We start from the raw sequence: 16874 nt of genomic DNA, 5'->3' as shown, positions 1-16874 counted from the left end.
GTCAATTTAACATATCATTGTTGTTGTAAATATACCACTCTGGTGCAAGATTTTGATAGTAGGAGAGATTCTGTGTTTTGGGGGGGAGGGTATATAGAAGATTTGTACTTCCATGCAACTTTCTGTGAACCTGAAACTACTCTAAAAATTAGTCTATAAATGTTTTTTCTAGAAAGAGCATAGGAAATGCTAATGTCTTTGTTCAACCCTACAGTGGCATAATGACTGAGCAGCTATAAAAACAGATTGACTTTTGAGAAAATGGTTACAAGTAATTACTGGCAAATTGTTTATTTCTAAAACTGAAATTTTATTTGCATGTGATGATGTGGATTCCACGGGATGGATTCACCAGTGATGGTTATAGAATTATATTCCTGATTTGGTAAAGGTGAACTTACATAAAGAAGTTGAGTTGGAAGAAGGACCCCAGAGAGTCGGACAACACCTGCGTGTCTGTGCAGCCCCAGTCTCAGGTCCACGCTGGGGGGTGCCTTGTGGTGCCGGGCTGTGGCCCCCACATTTCCCCACAGCTGGAGTCTACCTGCCTGATGATTTCACTCAAGTTTTCTGGGCCTTTATTTGACTTTTTAAAGGCTATGTTGAGGGCAGCTCCTTTGCCAGAAAGCCCCTCATCATTATTTTTCTTTTCTCTTGCCCAGTGAGAACTATCTAATTCGTTGGGGCAGTAATGGAATGCCCAAGGAGATAGAGAAGCTCAATAACCTTCAAGCAGTCTTTACCGTAAGTCCTGCCGCGTGTTTAACCATTTTCTTTATACTATTAGTAGTTGCACATGGTTAAGTATGTAGAGAACATAAAAAGTGCAAATGAATATTGGCATCCCCGAGTCATTCATTCATGAACACCTGTTTTAGAGCACCTGTGAGATGCCAGGCTCTGGTCTAGGCTCTTGAGACAGACATGTCAGTGAACTCACCAGAAAAAAAAAAAAGAAAAAATCCTGTTTTCAAGGTGCTTTCATGCGCATGGAAAGAGAGTAATAGACAATAATTGAGTACATGAATGATTGTATAAAATATTAGCAGTCACAATGCTTTGGGGGAATCGTTGCTCTTCAAAGTGGTTGGGTCAAGGCAGACCTTCTGTGTGCACTGTTTGAGCAAGAACTTAAAGTTGATGGGAGTGAGATAAAGGGAAGGAGCATTCCAGGTGGGGTTATAGCTGGGACAGAAGTGGACCAGCTGGATTTTTGTTTTTAAGACTTCAAAAGATTTATCCTTCACATTCTCTACTTCTCTAAGGTAGGAGGAGTACAGCTATATATGGAGATCAAGGGCAAGAAAGTGCACTGGGCTGTGGGTGAGGCATAGGGACTCTTTCTTTTAGACTAGGAACACTCTAGGCATTCTCTCATGTTTTTATAACAGAAGTAGGAACTAAAAAATGCAAAGTCCTTTTCTGGATGCAAAGTTACTTTTCTCTGACACTATGGTGGTTCTTGGATGGGTTTGAGGAAGAGGGTTTTTTTCCTGATATTTCAGCCTTAGGAAATAGCCTCTGAATGGTGTTCTGTTAGCGTGGAAAGGAAAGTGATGCACACAGGGTGACGGCCTTTGTTTGTTCTCTGCCTGCCTTGCAGGACCTCAGCAGCACAGACCTTATCCGGCCCCGCATCAGCCTCGTGTGCCAGATCGTCCGGGTGGGTCACATGGAGCTGAAGGAGGGCAAAAAGCACACCTGTGGACTCCGAAGGCCCTTTGGGGTTGCAGGTACAGAAGGACCCACAGACAAGTGAAAGCCAGGGTGGCAAGTGCTGAAAATTAAATAGAAACCATGATCCAGCAGTTCCACTTGTGGGTATCTAACCCAGAAAATTCAAAACAGGGCCCTGAGATATTTTTACATACAGGTGCATAGCAGAATCATTCACAATAGTCAAAAGGCAGAACAACCCAGATGTACATTAACAGAAGTTGGATAAACAAAAGTGGTATATCCATACAGTGGAATATTACTCAACCTAAAAAAGGAAAGAAATTCTGACATGTTACAGCATGGATGGGCCTTGAAGAGTATGTTCAGTAGAATAAGCCAGTCACAAAGTCAGATACAGGATGGTCCCACTTAGACACAGTACTGTGAGTTGTCAAATTCCTAGAGACAGACGTGGAGTGGTGGTTGCTGGGGGTGGAAGCCGGGACTTGGGGAGTTAGGGCCTTCAGCTGGGGAAGAGGAACACATCTGGTTTAAGTTAATGCCATTGAATTTTACGTAGCATGACTAAGATGGTAAATTTTATTTACCATGCTAAAATTTTCTTAAAGAAAAATAAGTCAAGAAAGAAAAATTTGTAAAGAAAAAAAAGGAAGAGAAAAGGAAGCGGGGGCAGGGGTGGGAGAAAGGAGGCAGATGCAGAGACAGTACAACATGCACCTGCTTGTCGTCATCAGAATTGGACCCCAGTGTTTTCCTGCCTGGGGCTGCAGTTACCTGCCCTTGGGTTCTAAGTCTTCACCCTCATGTTTTTCTCCCTCCCATGCCCAGCACACTTTTTTTTTTTTTTTTTTTTGCCCCATAGGGTAGTTCTCTTTTTTTTTTTTATAACAGTTTATTTTCACATCATTTTGTACATTTTTTTTTTCCATCTCAATTGTATTCCCCGCGGGTTTCCCATCACCAAGTCACCCGTGTGCCATCACCATAATCCCGTGCACTTCCCTCCCCACCCCCCGTTTTTGATCCCATTCCCCACTCCACCCCCGCAAAACATCTCTGGTATATGGTTGTTCATTATTCTTGTTATTTTCTCGCCTGGTCCATTATACTCCTGCTATGAGTGAAACCATCCGGTATTTTTCTTTCTCTTTCTGGCTTATCTCACTAAGCATGATCTTTTCCAGCTCATCCAAGTTGCTGCAAAAGACATGTGTTTCTCTTTTTTGGTTGCTGAGTAATATTCCATTGTATATATGTACCACATCTTTTTTATCTAGTCATTTATTTTTGTGCATTTGGGCTGCTTCCATGTTTTTCCAACTGTAAATAAAGCAGCCTTAAACATGGGGGTGCAGGTATCTTTTTCAATCAGTGTTTTTATGTCTTTTGGGTAGATACCTAGGAGTGGGATTGGCCCAGCACATTCTTATGTACAGTTGTGTATACTCATTCTAAAACCTCAGCTGTGACTGTTGGAATACTCCCGGCCTGAGGCCACATACTAATTTCAATGGAATAAAATTCTCCCTGGTGAGTAATTACTTTTCAAAGTGGGTCAAACCCCACAGCCTTCTAAGAGTCCAGACATTTTGCCCTGTATTTTATTAAATTGAGGAAACATGTTCTTTATCTTACATTGAAATTTGTGCACTAAGAAATTTTGACACTTATCCACAAAATGCCCTCGTTCCACCCTTGGATCAGGGAACCAGAACCTCCATGCTATCAGATCGCCCTTGTAAGGTCTGTATGCAGTGACGAGGTCACTCTTCCCTGAGGCCCTGGACCCGTGTTTCTTTTTTGCCTTCTTCTGCTCCACCTGCTGTCACAGTGTCCCAGTCTTTGACCAGAAGGGACAGCATCAATGACTTCCTGCAAGAGAACCAAAACGAAATCACAGAAAAGCAAGGGCCCCTCGCCCTGGACAGTGTAACCATCTCTCCAGCAATTTCTTTATTGTCCCATAAAAGAATTTAAGTCCTATTCATTCACATGGGCCAGAGTGAGCCCAGCATCAAGCCTGACACTTTTTTCTGTGTATATGTGTGTGTGTTTGTTCAAGATGTTGGTGGTGGGATGGAGAGGAGATAAATTCACTCTGAGTGTTGATGCTGAACATGAGTTTGGGAACGAGTAGATAGTGTTAACAAGGCACCTGCTTGGCGGAGTCAAAGATAAATGTTTTGATTTCGCAGGCTTTCCTGAAGGGCTGCGTGTCATGCCTACTTCTACACTTTCCTTTTGCCAACGTTCAAATTTCCCAAACCTTGCACACCATGTGGTTTGGGATACGTTGACAAGGCATTGCTATCCCTTTGTTTTTTCTATTGAAAGTGTCTCATAGCTCAGTATTTCTTTTCATCTTCAAACTTCTTATCAGGAAAATTGATTGTTAGCTTGTGTTTTATAGTAAGATTGTAACTTATTAACCAAGTGACTCCTTCTTGCCGTGGTCCCTGCCTAATTTCAGTAGCTATAGAATAATGCTAATTGTTTTACCACTACTAGTAAGTAAGCCGTACCTAGCTTTGCCAGCTAAAACCTCTGACCTAGGCTAAGATACTTACCTCTCCTGTGCTCAGTTTCCTCATCTCTTAAGGTAGAACTAATACTGATATTTGTAGGAATAAGATAATATGGGCCATAGACTTAGAACTGTGCTATATATTAATTGTTCTTCTCGAACATGAAGAAGCAAATCTGTTCTGTGCTCCTGTGCCCTGAAACCAGGTGAGAATATGTCAAGTCAAAGGGAGAGATGACCACTCAAGTCTTGATTTTCTTCCCAAGTCTTTAAATCTGTTGGCATCTGTGCTCAAAATATATTTTCTCTGGATCTTACTCGAAAGTAATCCAGTTTCGTATTTCTCAAGAATTAGTGACCCCGTCTTGCAGGTTTTTTTTTGTTTGTTTGGTTGGTTTTTTTTTTTTTTAAAGGAACAGTCTTCAGGGTTAGTCTGAGAAAATCCAAGCCCTGCATGAGCTGGGTGAATTACTCTTCAACTTGGCTGGGAATACAGAATCACCATTGGCAAAAAAAAAAAAAAAGAAAGAAAGAAAGAAATGGCCCTCTTAGTCCCTTTCTTCCTCCAGTGTCTATGTGTCTGTGTTTGCTGAGACTGTAATTTTCCATTGTAACTAGCGAGGCCTGAAGCCATTAGTTTCTTTAATTACATTTATCTTTTTCCTAGTGATGGATATTACTGATATCATACATGGGAAGGTGGATGATGAAGAAAAGCAGCATTTTATTCCCTTTCAGCAGTAAGTACTTTGGCATTTATCCCAGGTGACTTGAGACCTGGATTAGACTTGTAGGTGATGTGTTAACATACAAGTAGTGCCGGGCACCATTTGCTCAGGTAAGGAAGGAAAGCCTCTTAAAAGATTGTCAGAACTGACAGGAGACTTTATATAAAATCCTTTGTACTCTAATTTAAGAGGGTAAAGTTAACTTTCCTGTTTCTAGCAAAATGACAATAGGAATATTAAGGAGCAAATGGGAAACCAGAGGATAGTGCATTTAATTGTCAGAAATGTCAGTCTAGTTGTGCTTTCTCTTATGGAGCAGATGTCACAGAAAATCAGGAATCACATTGGGAATCACATACAGCTTCTCTAACTGTAACACACATGAATCACCCTGGGATCTTGTGAAAAGGCAAAAAGGCACCCAGTAGGTCTGCACCCAACAAACTTCCAGATGGTGTTGGTGATGCTGGCCTGGGGACCACGCTTTGAGTTGCAAGGATTTAGGAGTGCAGGAGTGAAGGACTGACTCATCTCCAAGTGGAGAAAATTCAGCCTGGGTCCGTGGAAGGATATGCACAGAATACCACCCACTGGCCTTAATGAGGGGCTGGCCCTGGGTGGGCTGCTGGGAGCTGCTGGCGAGCAAATCTCATTCCCGTGTGTCTGAAGAATGCATGCATAAACACCACGGCTGACTCGCCGTCCTGCTCCTTATACAGTTGCAAAGGTGGCGGCCCAGGTCAGGCCTGACCCCACAGGGCAGGCATGTCAGAAGGTGACTCAGCCAACTTGCCGCTGGGATAGCAGATCAGTATCACAAACTGAAAATTGCAGAAACCAGCCTGAGGATCTTTGAGTTAATGCATGATTTAAAAAAAAATAATATGGTTGTATTATTTAAAAATCATATTATAAAAATATCAATAATAAACCAATATAGAGAGAGATAAGCTGTCTAGCACACTTGTTTGGGAAAACTAGCTACCCATCTCAGAAACCTGTTAGAACTGATCTGACATCTCATATACTCTAAACCCCAAGTGATTAAACATGTAAGAGCTAAAGATCTTAAAATACTACAGGAAACTAAAAATATATAATAGCAAGGATCTGGAAGCCTTTCTGAGCTGGACACCAATGAATCAACTAAAAAGAAAACTTTGTACTTTAACCACACAAAACTTTTAACAACTTGTACTCACACATGTATATAATGTATATGAATATAATACAAACAGATTATGCAGAATAATTTATACAGAGGCTGATATTAGTTATTTTAGAAATATGATCTTTTAGTATTCTATCACTTATATACTGACCCTTCAAGAATATGATATAGTAAATATTTCATTAGCTTAATGCTAATCTTAATTATGAGATAACTTTCAAATCATACATGCTGCTCCACTATACATAACTACATATTTAAGTACGTATATTGAATACATTAAATTTAATAATTAATAAATTATATATGTATTATGTACAAATAAAAATTTAAACAAAAATTGAGTAAGTGCAAGTACATTTAAATATATAAAGATGTAATATAAACATACGTATATAAGTATATATATAACTTTCATATCGATGAGTGCTGTTCTTATTATATGTGCACATAGGTAATTATTTTATATGTATTATGTACATGTATATAGTATCACATGTATACTAAAGCAGCATTCATGATATAAAAGCTACATGAAGTATATAACATATATACATATAAATGATAGGGATGATGGTATTCATAGATACAAAAATTCTGATTCAAATAGATATCAGATAACATTCACAGATAACAAAAATTATTCTTTGTGAATATCTTTAACTATTAATATAATCAAATTGGGCCAGCACTCATAAATATCAAAATTATTCTGCTTCATATACAATATTGAATTATAAGTATATATCAAATAGCAGTATTTGTAGATATGAAAGTTGTTCTGCTCCATCTATAACTATATACATAATGTTTCCTTTCAGTATGTCTAACATAGGAGCAGTACTCATGGATATGAAAGTGTCTGAAATATGTACATATATTTGTTTCACCTGTGGAGGGGCTTCTTCTCTGGTAGTGGCCTCCCTGCTTGTCCCGCAGCCGTGTTGAAATAGCCCTCAGAATGCCTCACCACAGAGCACAGTGCTGTGGGAGGAGCTGAGCCCCTTGTCATTACAGTTCACTGTGCAGCCAGTCGCCTCTAAAATGCTTATGTTGCAAATTTCAGCTTCTGGCATTTCACTCTTAAGATTTATGGTCAAGCTTGCTTGCATTATTTACCTCAAAAGCTTTCTAGTGTATTCTGTTTGGAGAAGGTGCTAGTGGTATGCTACCACAACATCTAAGGAAACAACAGCTCAGACCATCACAATCCGAGTTTTCAGTAAACACATTGCAGTATTTTCCCCCTATTGTCAGGATTCAGATCTGAACCCTCTGGAAAGCTGGCCTAAGAATAAAACCACCCCAGAGAAGACTGGAGCCTATTGTCTTGCGCCAGGCTGATGTTAGTTCCTGATAGTGCTGAGTGCTGTCAAGTAAAAGGGCGCTGTGTTTGAGTCTCTCCGCGAGCCTCAGCCTGCTGTGACCATTGAAGTGAAGCTTGTTTGCTGCTGCTTGTCCAGTGTCATCACAGGGGAGCCTAAAAACACACTCCAGATGCCTCTGCCTGTGCTGCTCTCACACGCTGACGTGACCCGTGTCCACAAGGCCAGGAAAGGGGACCCTCCTGAAGCTCATTGTCAAGTGCAAGCGAACAGGAGGCTGCTGGGTCTCCTGTCCCTCTCCTGGTCCTTCTACCCCATCGCAGTAGCCTCTCCCACCATGTAAAGGCAGCAGCCATTGCCCCGATTTAGTGGTTAACATTTGGTTTGTTCTTGTTTTTGTTTTCCTTCATTGCTCCGAGTTATTTCCAAGATGAAATTGGTGTCTCAGATAGGCGCCCCATGAAAAATAGATAGCCTTGCAATTAAGAATATTTAGTATTTCTGTTTCCCTTAGGAGTCACCACTCTCTGAGACTGCTACCAACTTCTTTTTTTTTCTCACCTCTCCTTTCTGTCTTTCCCAGAATTGCAATGGAAACGTATATCCGGCAGAGGCAGCTAATCATGTCACCGCTGATAACATCCCACGTGATTGGGGAAAATGAGCCACTCACTTCAGTCTTGAATAAAGTGATAGCAGGGAAGGAAGTGAATCACAAAGGACAAGGTGCACGGCCCTGAGTTCTCAGCTGGGAGGGTCCCGGGAGGTGCCATTCCCAGTGAGGTTCTTGGACTCCTGCCCCTTCATGTCGTGTCTCTGCTGCAAAGCAGACCCTGTTGGGCTCTCCCCACCTCCGCTTGCGTGATGCTACTGGATACTGATGCGCTCCGAGAAGGTGCCAGCCCTGAACGGGGCCACAGCTGTGTTTTCTGAATTTCATGGAACAAATTTTTACCCCATGAATCTTTCCTCGTTTTTTTTCTGCTTTGTAATCCCAACACTGACCTACATAAATGCACCAAAAAAAAAAGTTTGGGGCACAATATATATTCTACTCTGAATATGTTTATTACTTTAGCTTTCCTAAAATTGATAGGAAAGAGACCAAAGTACTACAAATGAACATGTATTAGTATAAAATAATAGGCTCACTAGCAAAACTTAAAGTTTTTAGTAATTCCATGTATTGTTCTGTTGGCACAGTTTTAATTAAGAGAAGTGCTAGGTATTAAAACTGCATTTTAAATTCAGGTAACAAAGAAAAATAATTCAAAATTTTAATTAAAATCCAAGGGTGGTGAAGATTTTGGATATATTTGAATTTGAATATTGAGTCGCCTTTTTTTTTTTTCACCATCCTATAACCACCTTCCCAAGTAGAACAACCAGGACACATTACTTTCAGCATATTTAGTTTCCTGTGCGTTTACAGCTATTGAACACATCAGTAATCATTAAAGAATCTGAAAACAAATAACTTAAAATATTTTTGTCACTTTAGGACTCCTAATCCAATGGTATATTCAGCGAGAGTGGAAAAACTTTCTATTGAAGAGATTGCTGTTTACATGCAATTACTTTTTAAAAAATAACTTCTGTTGCTTAACAAAACAATATTTATATGCTATCCAAAGTATTTTTTGTGGCTGTATATTATTCCAGCATTTGGATTTAAAGTAATGAATTAAACACTTGAATGCTTCCTAATTTGTCAACACTATACATTTAGATAACTACTGTGACTACCTTTATACATGAAGTATTTTCCACTTTTAGAACTATTTCTCCACAAAATATCCAGAAATAGGACTTATGGGTCAATGATTAGAGCAGCCTTAAACCCAGATTATACTATCGATCAGATTGGTTTTCATAGATTTCTACCGGTAGACATTAATTAGCATTTTGCCTGCTTTGCAAAGTAGTATTTAAAAACCTTTCCCAGTTTGAAAGGTGTTAATTTAAGGTCCTCTTGCATCTGCTTAAAGGTGAATGATCTAGTGTTCCTATGCGTTTGTGAGTTTTCTAAAGTTTCCTTAAGTTTTGTGAACTCTTCATATAGCTGAAGGTTATGCTGTCTTATTTACCAAGTTTCCCATTTTTTGGTTTGCCAAGTATCTATAAGTTTCTTCTACATCCTTGTAAATTGTATATATCCTATTTATTTGACTACATTTAAAGTTTTTCCTTTTAATGAGTATAAACTCATAATTTCCTATGAATTTTTGTACCATTTTACAGAATCTTTTACATTTTGATGAATTTTAAAACTTTCAGTTTGTACATAATTTTTTGTTTTTGTGTTTTCCTTATGTTTCTTTACTTAGAAAAATGACAAATTCTCAGTGATTTAATCAGTATACACTTTTAAAAATTCCTCTTTTTTCTATATACTTTTATATTATTGTATTAGGAATTTATTTTAATGCAAAATTAAATTGTGTTCAAAGTAGCAAGAAAATTATGCAGCTTTTTAATGAAATTGTTTCTGTTATTATTTTCCTACCTATTTGCCATATATTTGATTGCTGTAAAGTACTTAATCCCATTGTTTCCACAAAATTTTACACCTTTTTACACTTTTTCTACCAACACTATCACTACTTCTACAACTACTATTGCTTAATAGTTGTATGGCCCTTGATTTTCTGTTAAGTGCCATCTTTATAACTTGTTTTCTCCCCCAAACAAATATCTGGTTATGCCTCAGTCTAATTGTCTAAGAAGTCCTGGTTTGGTTTTGATTGGAGTGTCATTAAAATTACAAGTCAACCGAAAGAGAATGTGGTTATAATAAGACATCTGTCTATCAATAGAATGCATGTACTTGCTCAATATTTATGTTGTTTATTATTTAGCTCATAACACCGAACTAAGTTTATCTTTTATTTCTTTAAAGGACTTTGGGTGTCCTTGAAACTATTGCCTGGGGATCTCACGCAGGTTCAGAAGAATTTTTCACACTTGGTGGACAGATCAACAGCAATAGCCCGGAAAATGGGCTTTCCAGAAATAATTCTTCCAGGTAAACACTTGGCTTGGTACTTGTTCTGCATCTTTTTAGGGCATACTTTCATGTAGCAGCTAATTTGAAGAGGACAGTAGCAAAGTAGGATTTTGTTACCTCCAGTCAGCAGTACCGAGCCAGTGGGCGATACCAGCAATGGTGATGCCTCCCTTATCGGCTTGTAGATGGTCACCATCTTTCTGTGTCTTTTCCTAGGTTCTCTGTTCAGATTTCCTTTTGTGAGGACACAAATTATGGTAGGCAAGGACCCATCACGTGCCTTTATTTTACCTTGATTACCCTATGAAGGCCTCTCTCTGAATACAGTCACACTCTGAAGTCCTGGAGTTTAGGACATCAACATAAGAATGTGGGTTAGGTGACATAATTCAACCCATAATGAGTCCTCCAACCCTCTCACCTGTGTTCTCTCCAGAGTGATCTGGTCCACTCATTTGCCTTCTGTGGGCTACTTGCATCCTAATCCCTATCTCTAGCCCTGAGACTCTGTTACCATAGATCTGACTGCTTTGCCTACCCCTGGCAGGGTCGCTATTCTCGCTTACTGGTTAATGCTTACTCAAACATCCCCATTTGGAACTCAAAGTCCTGTGCTTCTGAACCTGGCCCTTCTATTGTTTTTTATCTAATAGAATGGCACCTGCATCCATCCAGGTGCACAAATAAGACACTCGAGAGTCACCCTTGACACCCCCTTTCTCCTGACACTTCAACCAAAATTAGTTGCCAGTTTCACCTTTTATTTATTTTTTAAAAAGATATATTTATGTATATATACAGAACTGGGATACAGGCCAGAGCTTCAGGGGGTGGTGTAAGGATTTACCGGAGACAGAGTGGGGAGCAGAACAGGCAGATTGACGAAATACACTACTGAGGGGAGCAGTGCGTGGGTCAGAAGAGGTCTGCTGCGCCATGTGGATCACCTCTGGGGCTTGGGATCGAACATGCACTGAAGCACCTGCGGCCAGCTTGCAGTGCTGCGTCCTAACCCATGGCGCCACTAGTGAGGGCCACAGTTTCACCTTTCAAAGACCTTTCAGATCCATCCCCTTCACTACGACCTGAGTTGTAACTACTATTAACTCTCTTCTGGACAATTGCCTCTCAACAGCTTCTCAATTAGTTTTCCTGATTCTTTTTCTACACAGCAGCATAAATGATCTTTTATGAAAGCCCACCTGATTTTTGTCCATTGCTGAAAACATTTTGATGACTTTTTTTAAAATCTAGGATGGATATCCAAAATCTTAACTTGGCCTGCAAGTCCCAGGGAGAGTTGTCTTTTGTCTGTCTCTGTAGCCTCATCTCATTCGAGATCGCCCCCTCCCCATCAAGACATCTGTCAGGTTGTCTTCTACCTTTGCACATGCTACTCTCTCTTTACTCTCATCCCACCAGTGTCAGCTCAAAGGAAAGATTCCCACATCCTTCAGATAAGGTTGGAACATCGTATTATGCTTTCACAGAGCCTGGCCTGTTCCTTCATTTATTATGGCACATTTCATTGCTTATATAATCTCAACGCTTTTCTCCACCACTAGGCTATAAGCTGTATGTGAGTGAGGCTCACCATCATCTCCCCAACAGCTAGCACCATTCCTGGTACAGGGTGGCTGCTCAGTAAGTTTTAAATGAGTAGGTAGATGCTTCACTCTTGTCTGATTGTGCTATCATTAATTCAAACATTTGTCAATGGCGATAAGTTGAGAATGTTTCCAAGTTTTTACTTTCATCAAACACAAAGAATACCCATAAATCATTACTGCATTTTAATACTTTGAGACAAATACTACTCATGAAGTTACTGTATCAGACTTTTTATACCAGTTGTCATTATCTTCATTGACAAGATTATGTCAATTAAGATTCCAAAATGTAACATATAAATAAGCCCCTTTTCTTCACGGCAAAACTTTAATTGTTTTTCCACTCATGTAATGATGGAAATGATAAGTGCTGGAAAGTGCACTCCTGTTTTCGGATAGGGCTGTCAAGTTTATGTCTTACATTGGAAGATAGTTAATATAGTGCAGTTAGAATTTTGTACTGGTAAAAAAAAAAGTGACGAGCAAAAATGACTCTGGAATTGATAAAAACAATTAAGCTTAATTATATAAACATGAAGTAAACTGCGAGTTTCAGAAATTATTTCATAAGGTTGTTACATGGATTTTAATAACTAATGCTTATGTCACCTTGAACAGTGCCTGATACATAATAAGCATTCAGTAAGTATTAGCTTCACTAGTCTCAGATGTGTTAAAATATCACACTCTCCAAGGCACTACTGAACAAAAATCTGCCACTATACACTAATAAGATATATGTTATCATTAGGCAACAAGTATTAAGAAGAAAACCAAGAATTACTACTGAGAAGCTTTAATCTTTTAAAACTATATTTGAAAGACATCTTGGTAGGTAAGGACAAGCAGAATTGAAATAAGCTGAAGAGCACAGTATGTGTAAAAAAATCGCTGTATAAAGTCAGTGCCTTTCATACTTTGCCCACCTTTTATATCTGTTACATGCCCAAAATGAGAAATGACTTCTCTCAGCATGCTTTGTTGTTACTTGTAGGAGATGTCCGGAATGACATTTACGTCACCCTGATCCATGGCGAGTTTGACAAGGGGAAAAAGAAGACGCCAAAGAACGTGGAGGTGACCATGTCTGTGCACGATGAAGAAGGCAGACTCCAGGAGGTGTGTGGTGTCCCCTAGAAAGCTTGCTGCAGTCACACACCTCTGTACAGTACAGTGGCCTTGACCTGATGTCAACTGGGAGCATTTGATTTTTCATAATGAAAAAAAAAGAAATCTAATCAACATGAGAAAAGTAGTTACAGGTTTTGCTATTAAGCCCATTTCGATTCTTCTTTTCATATTTCTTCTATGTTAAGAAATATTTCAAGCCACTGATTATTTCATGTATAAAATTCTAATGCAGAGGTTCTGTCATTTTCATGGTATTTAAACACTTTCAAGCCATGTTACATTCCTATGCAGCTTGAAGGAAGTGGTGTGCGTGCCCAGAGGCATTGAAAGGCACATTCCTCAGCTGGTGAACAGAACCGGAAGGCTAAGTGCGCAGCAGAGCTATTAACGTGAGGAGCTCTGTGTTAGCATTCAGTTGCCACTGCTCTTTATTTTTGTCATCAGGAAACTCCAGTCCAAGTAGATAGTTGCTTTCTCAGGGAATGCCAGGGATGGACCCAGGTGCCCTGGCTTCCAGTGCAGAGCTGTTCTCTCTCAGAATCAGGTTTGATTCTGAGACATCAAAGAGAAGCATCCGCAGGCGGTGGCTACAGACACCTCTTGTTGTCCCTACTGAAATCTGGCTGCTCTTACTGAGTCAGCTACCTGCTTTGGAATCAAGAATCAGCCCTCCACCTATTCAGCTCCCTGACAGCCTCATCATGTAGGTTCTTGAACATACAGTGAAGTATACCACCTCCTCACTCCCCATGGAAATGATAATCTTCAAACTGTACTCAAACAATGGCCTAAGTCAAGTCATAGTCTGTGATGGAGGGATAAACAGAAGGCTGTGAGTCAGGGTGGCAGCTGACTTATTACTAGAGCCCTTGGACTCACTTGAGTTCAGTTTTTTACCTGGTCAGTCAGTTCATGACCCTCCTAGCTGGCTGGTAGGCCCCTATTGACGCCTGCGTCTACTGAGCCAAGTGTTCCTTTGCTAGGAATGGACATAGCCTAAGTTTGAATGAATGTCCGCCAGGTTCTCAGAGCAAGTATAGGCAGGAGGGAGGAATCATGTGCTGTCACTCCTGGTCACCTTCACTAGGCATCCGGGTGCTGAGAGAGAAATGCCACAGGGTATGGGGTAGGATGGAAGAGAAAATAAAAGTTATGCAAAGAGGAATGTTAAGGATGTTAAGGTGGTGCCATGTCTCTACATGATCACCCCATTTAGTTACTCAGATCCTCACAGAAAGTAGCACAAACTTATTCTCACTCTACTCTCTTCCCTCAAATGTGATCCTTGCATGTGTCAGTGCAAGGCACACACCAGCCTTATGGTGGGCAGGAGACTCCTGGAGAGAGCAGTAACTTTTCTAGAGGGTATTATGCCCACCTAACTCTTTTCCTTTCCATCCAAAGAAAGCAATTCATCCTGGTGCTGGATATGAAGGCATTTCAGAGTACAAATCAGTCGTCTATTACCAAGTCAAGCAGCCGTGTTGGTACGAGACAGTCAAGGTGAGAAGGTGCCATTTGCCCCGCCATTCTGTATTAGCCTTGTTTAAATTCCTCTCTGCTCGTCACCCACACATCATTCCTACCTATCCTGAACTTGAGTTCCTGTGGTGTGCAGTGAGAAAGGAATCTGTAGTTATAATTCTGGAGAAGAGCATTTATCTTTAGTAAACTCAGCTCGCTTAAATAACATTCTCATTTTTAAATGTGTCGAAACTGGAATAAAGGAAAGTTGTGGTTCTTCCAGGCTGCCAGGGTGGCCCAAACCAAGTGGAAATTTTCACCTCTGCAGACTGTTACTTTTTTTTTTAACTTGGCCTTTGACCAGGCCTCTTTACAGTTTAACTGTGCGTATTAGAAATTCCAAAGTGCCTTTTAGGTCCGTCATCTCACAGGAGGCTCACCGTAGCCCTCTGGCTACAGCAGTCAGGTGTTGTCATGTCTGCCAGCTGCTTAGGTCCCAGGACGCCAAGACGTTTAGCGACTTCCCCAAACCCCACAGCTGCTTAGTGTCAGACTTGAACTGGGGCCCGCTTTGGAGTGCCCGGCCCCACCAGCTCCTTCTGCCCGTCAGGGTTTTTATGAGCTCTTTCACAGAAAATGCCAAAAAGATGCTCCATTCATATCACATTTCATCGGCGACCATTTTAACACAATTTTAGATACATCCAATGTTTTGAATTACCGTGTTTATATGAAAAAAATAAATCTGGTCCTCAAGCAACAGTGTTGTTTCATTTAGCATCGGCCTGGGTTGTTTTCTTGCTGATCAATATTAGAACAGAATGACAAGCAGATCCAGTGTGTGATTTGCCACAGTTTGCTTAATTGATTGCCACAGTTGTCAGCCTTTTTATTGCTTTGTGTCACCATTTTCCTTGTCCCCAGCATTCTGCACTTTTTTTTTTTAAAGATTTATTTATTTGTGCATATAGAACTGGGGTACAGGCCAGAGGCGCAGGGGTGGTGAGAGGATTCACCAGAGAGCAGAACAGGCAGATCGGCAAAATACACTGCTGAGGGGAGCAGGAGGAGGGTCAGGAGAGGTCTGCCACGCCATGTGGTCACCTCCAGAACCAGGGATCGAACTCGCACTGATGCGGCTGCTGCTCACTTGCAGTGCTGCTCTCTAACCCATGGCACTACCGGGCAGGGACCATTCTACGCTTTCATTCTGTTTTAAAGACCCTCACCAGTACCACATCAGTAGTGTCTTACAACCTGAAATGTCCTGTGTAGATTTCTTTTTCCTGTTTCATACTTAAGAAAATACTAGAAATTTGAAATATCTTGGAATATGTCTATTCTCAGGATCTGAAAAATAACAGATGATCTCCTCTTGAGATTCTTTTGGTTTGAAATAGCTAACCTTCCTTTGAGTAAAATCTCATGTTAAGACTTACTCTAAAGTAATGAGTGCTATGGTGAGAAACTAAAAGCGAACCTGGTTCTATAAAATACTGTGAGTATAAAATACTGTGTATATATACCTACACATAAACTATTATCTATATTAATCATATACAAATGATTAATTACATATAACTATTAATATATTACAAGTATATGATATATTGACTATAATTATATCTTACATGAATACATATTACATATTGTATATATATATCTATTAATTATATAAACTATTAATTCCTTATTTTATATAGGTATCCATTGCTATAGAAGAAGTCACCCGCTGCCATATAAGATTTACCTTCAGACACAGGTCATCTCAAGAATGTGAGTATTAGGAGGTCTGTGACATATTTCCATTTAAAAAAGTATCTACAATTGGAAAAAAGTATCTATTATTGCTTGACAGCTTTTGTGCATCTGGAGAAGATACTTGGGAACTAGATTCTTGGCATCTTTATTTCAGGATTAATTGGTGCCAAGGAAAGCAGAAAGACAAATATTTCTAGCCTTCCAAGAACTGTTTATCATTTATACCAGAGTTTCCCCCCAAATGTTCTGTGAGTTATATGCTATGAGGATAAAATATGTTCTGTGAATCCTAAGTCCACTGAGATGCTAGCAGAGGATCTATGATGAAAAGGATTTCACAGTCAGTTCGGTTAGAAAACGCTGTGTGTTGTCTCCTCCCAGACACTGTTGAGAATTTTATATTCCTACAGCAAGAAGACAGCTTAATCTGTTAGCCCCAAGTTTGAATAATTTTTTCTTTAAACATTATTCTG

The 16874-nt window shown here is 39.9% G+C and overlaps 1 protein-coding gene across 1 annotated transcript in view; it reads left to right on the top strand.

The window, feature by feature from the left end:
- The window catches only part of DOCK5 (dedicator of cytokinesis 5), a 166128-nt gene that overhangs the window by 84728 nt on the left and 64526 nt on the right, over positions 1 to 16874 (top strand). Inside the window, exons 9-16 of the mRNA XM_004685387.2 lie at positions 663 to 744; positions 1604 to 1733; positions 4872 to 4944; positions 8012 to 8154; positions 10328 to 10453; positions 13040 to 13164; positions 14581 to 14679; positions 16344 to 16416. Coding sequence (XP_004685444.1) covers positions 663 to 744; positions 1604 to 1733; positions 4872 to 4944; positions 8012 to 8154; positions 10328 to 10453; positions 13040 to 13164; positions 14581 to 14679; positions 16344 to 16416 — 851 coding nt within the window. The remainder of the gene's footprint in view (positions 1 to 662; positions 745 to 1603; positions 1734 to 4871; positions 4945 to 8011; positions 8155 to 10327; positions 10454 to 13039; positions 13165 to 14580; positions 14680 to 16343; positions 16417 to 16874) is intronic.

This window comes from Condylura cristata, unplaced genomic scaffold, assembly GCF_000260355.1.
Source record: "Condylura cristata isolate star-nosed mole 26May11 unplaced genomic scaffold, ConCri1.0 scaffold00018, whole genome shotgun sequence".
Taxonomy (NCBI): domain Eukaryota; kingdom Metazoa; phylum Chordata; class Mammalia; order Eulipotyphla; family Talpidae; genus Condylura; species Condylura cristata.
Note: the sequence above shows the minus strand (reverse complement) of the source record. Positions and strands in the feature narration are given on the sequence as shown.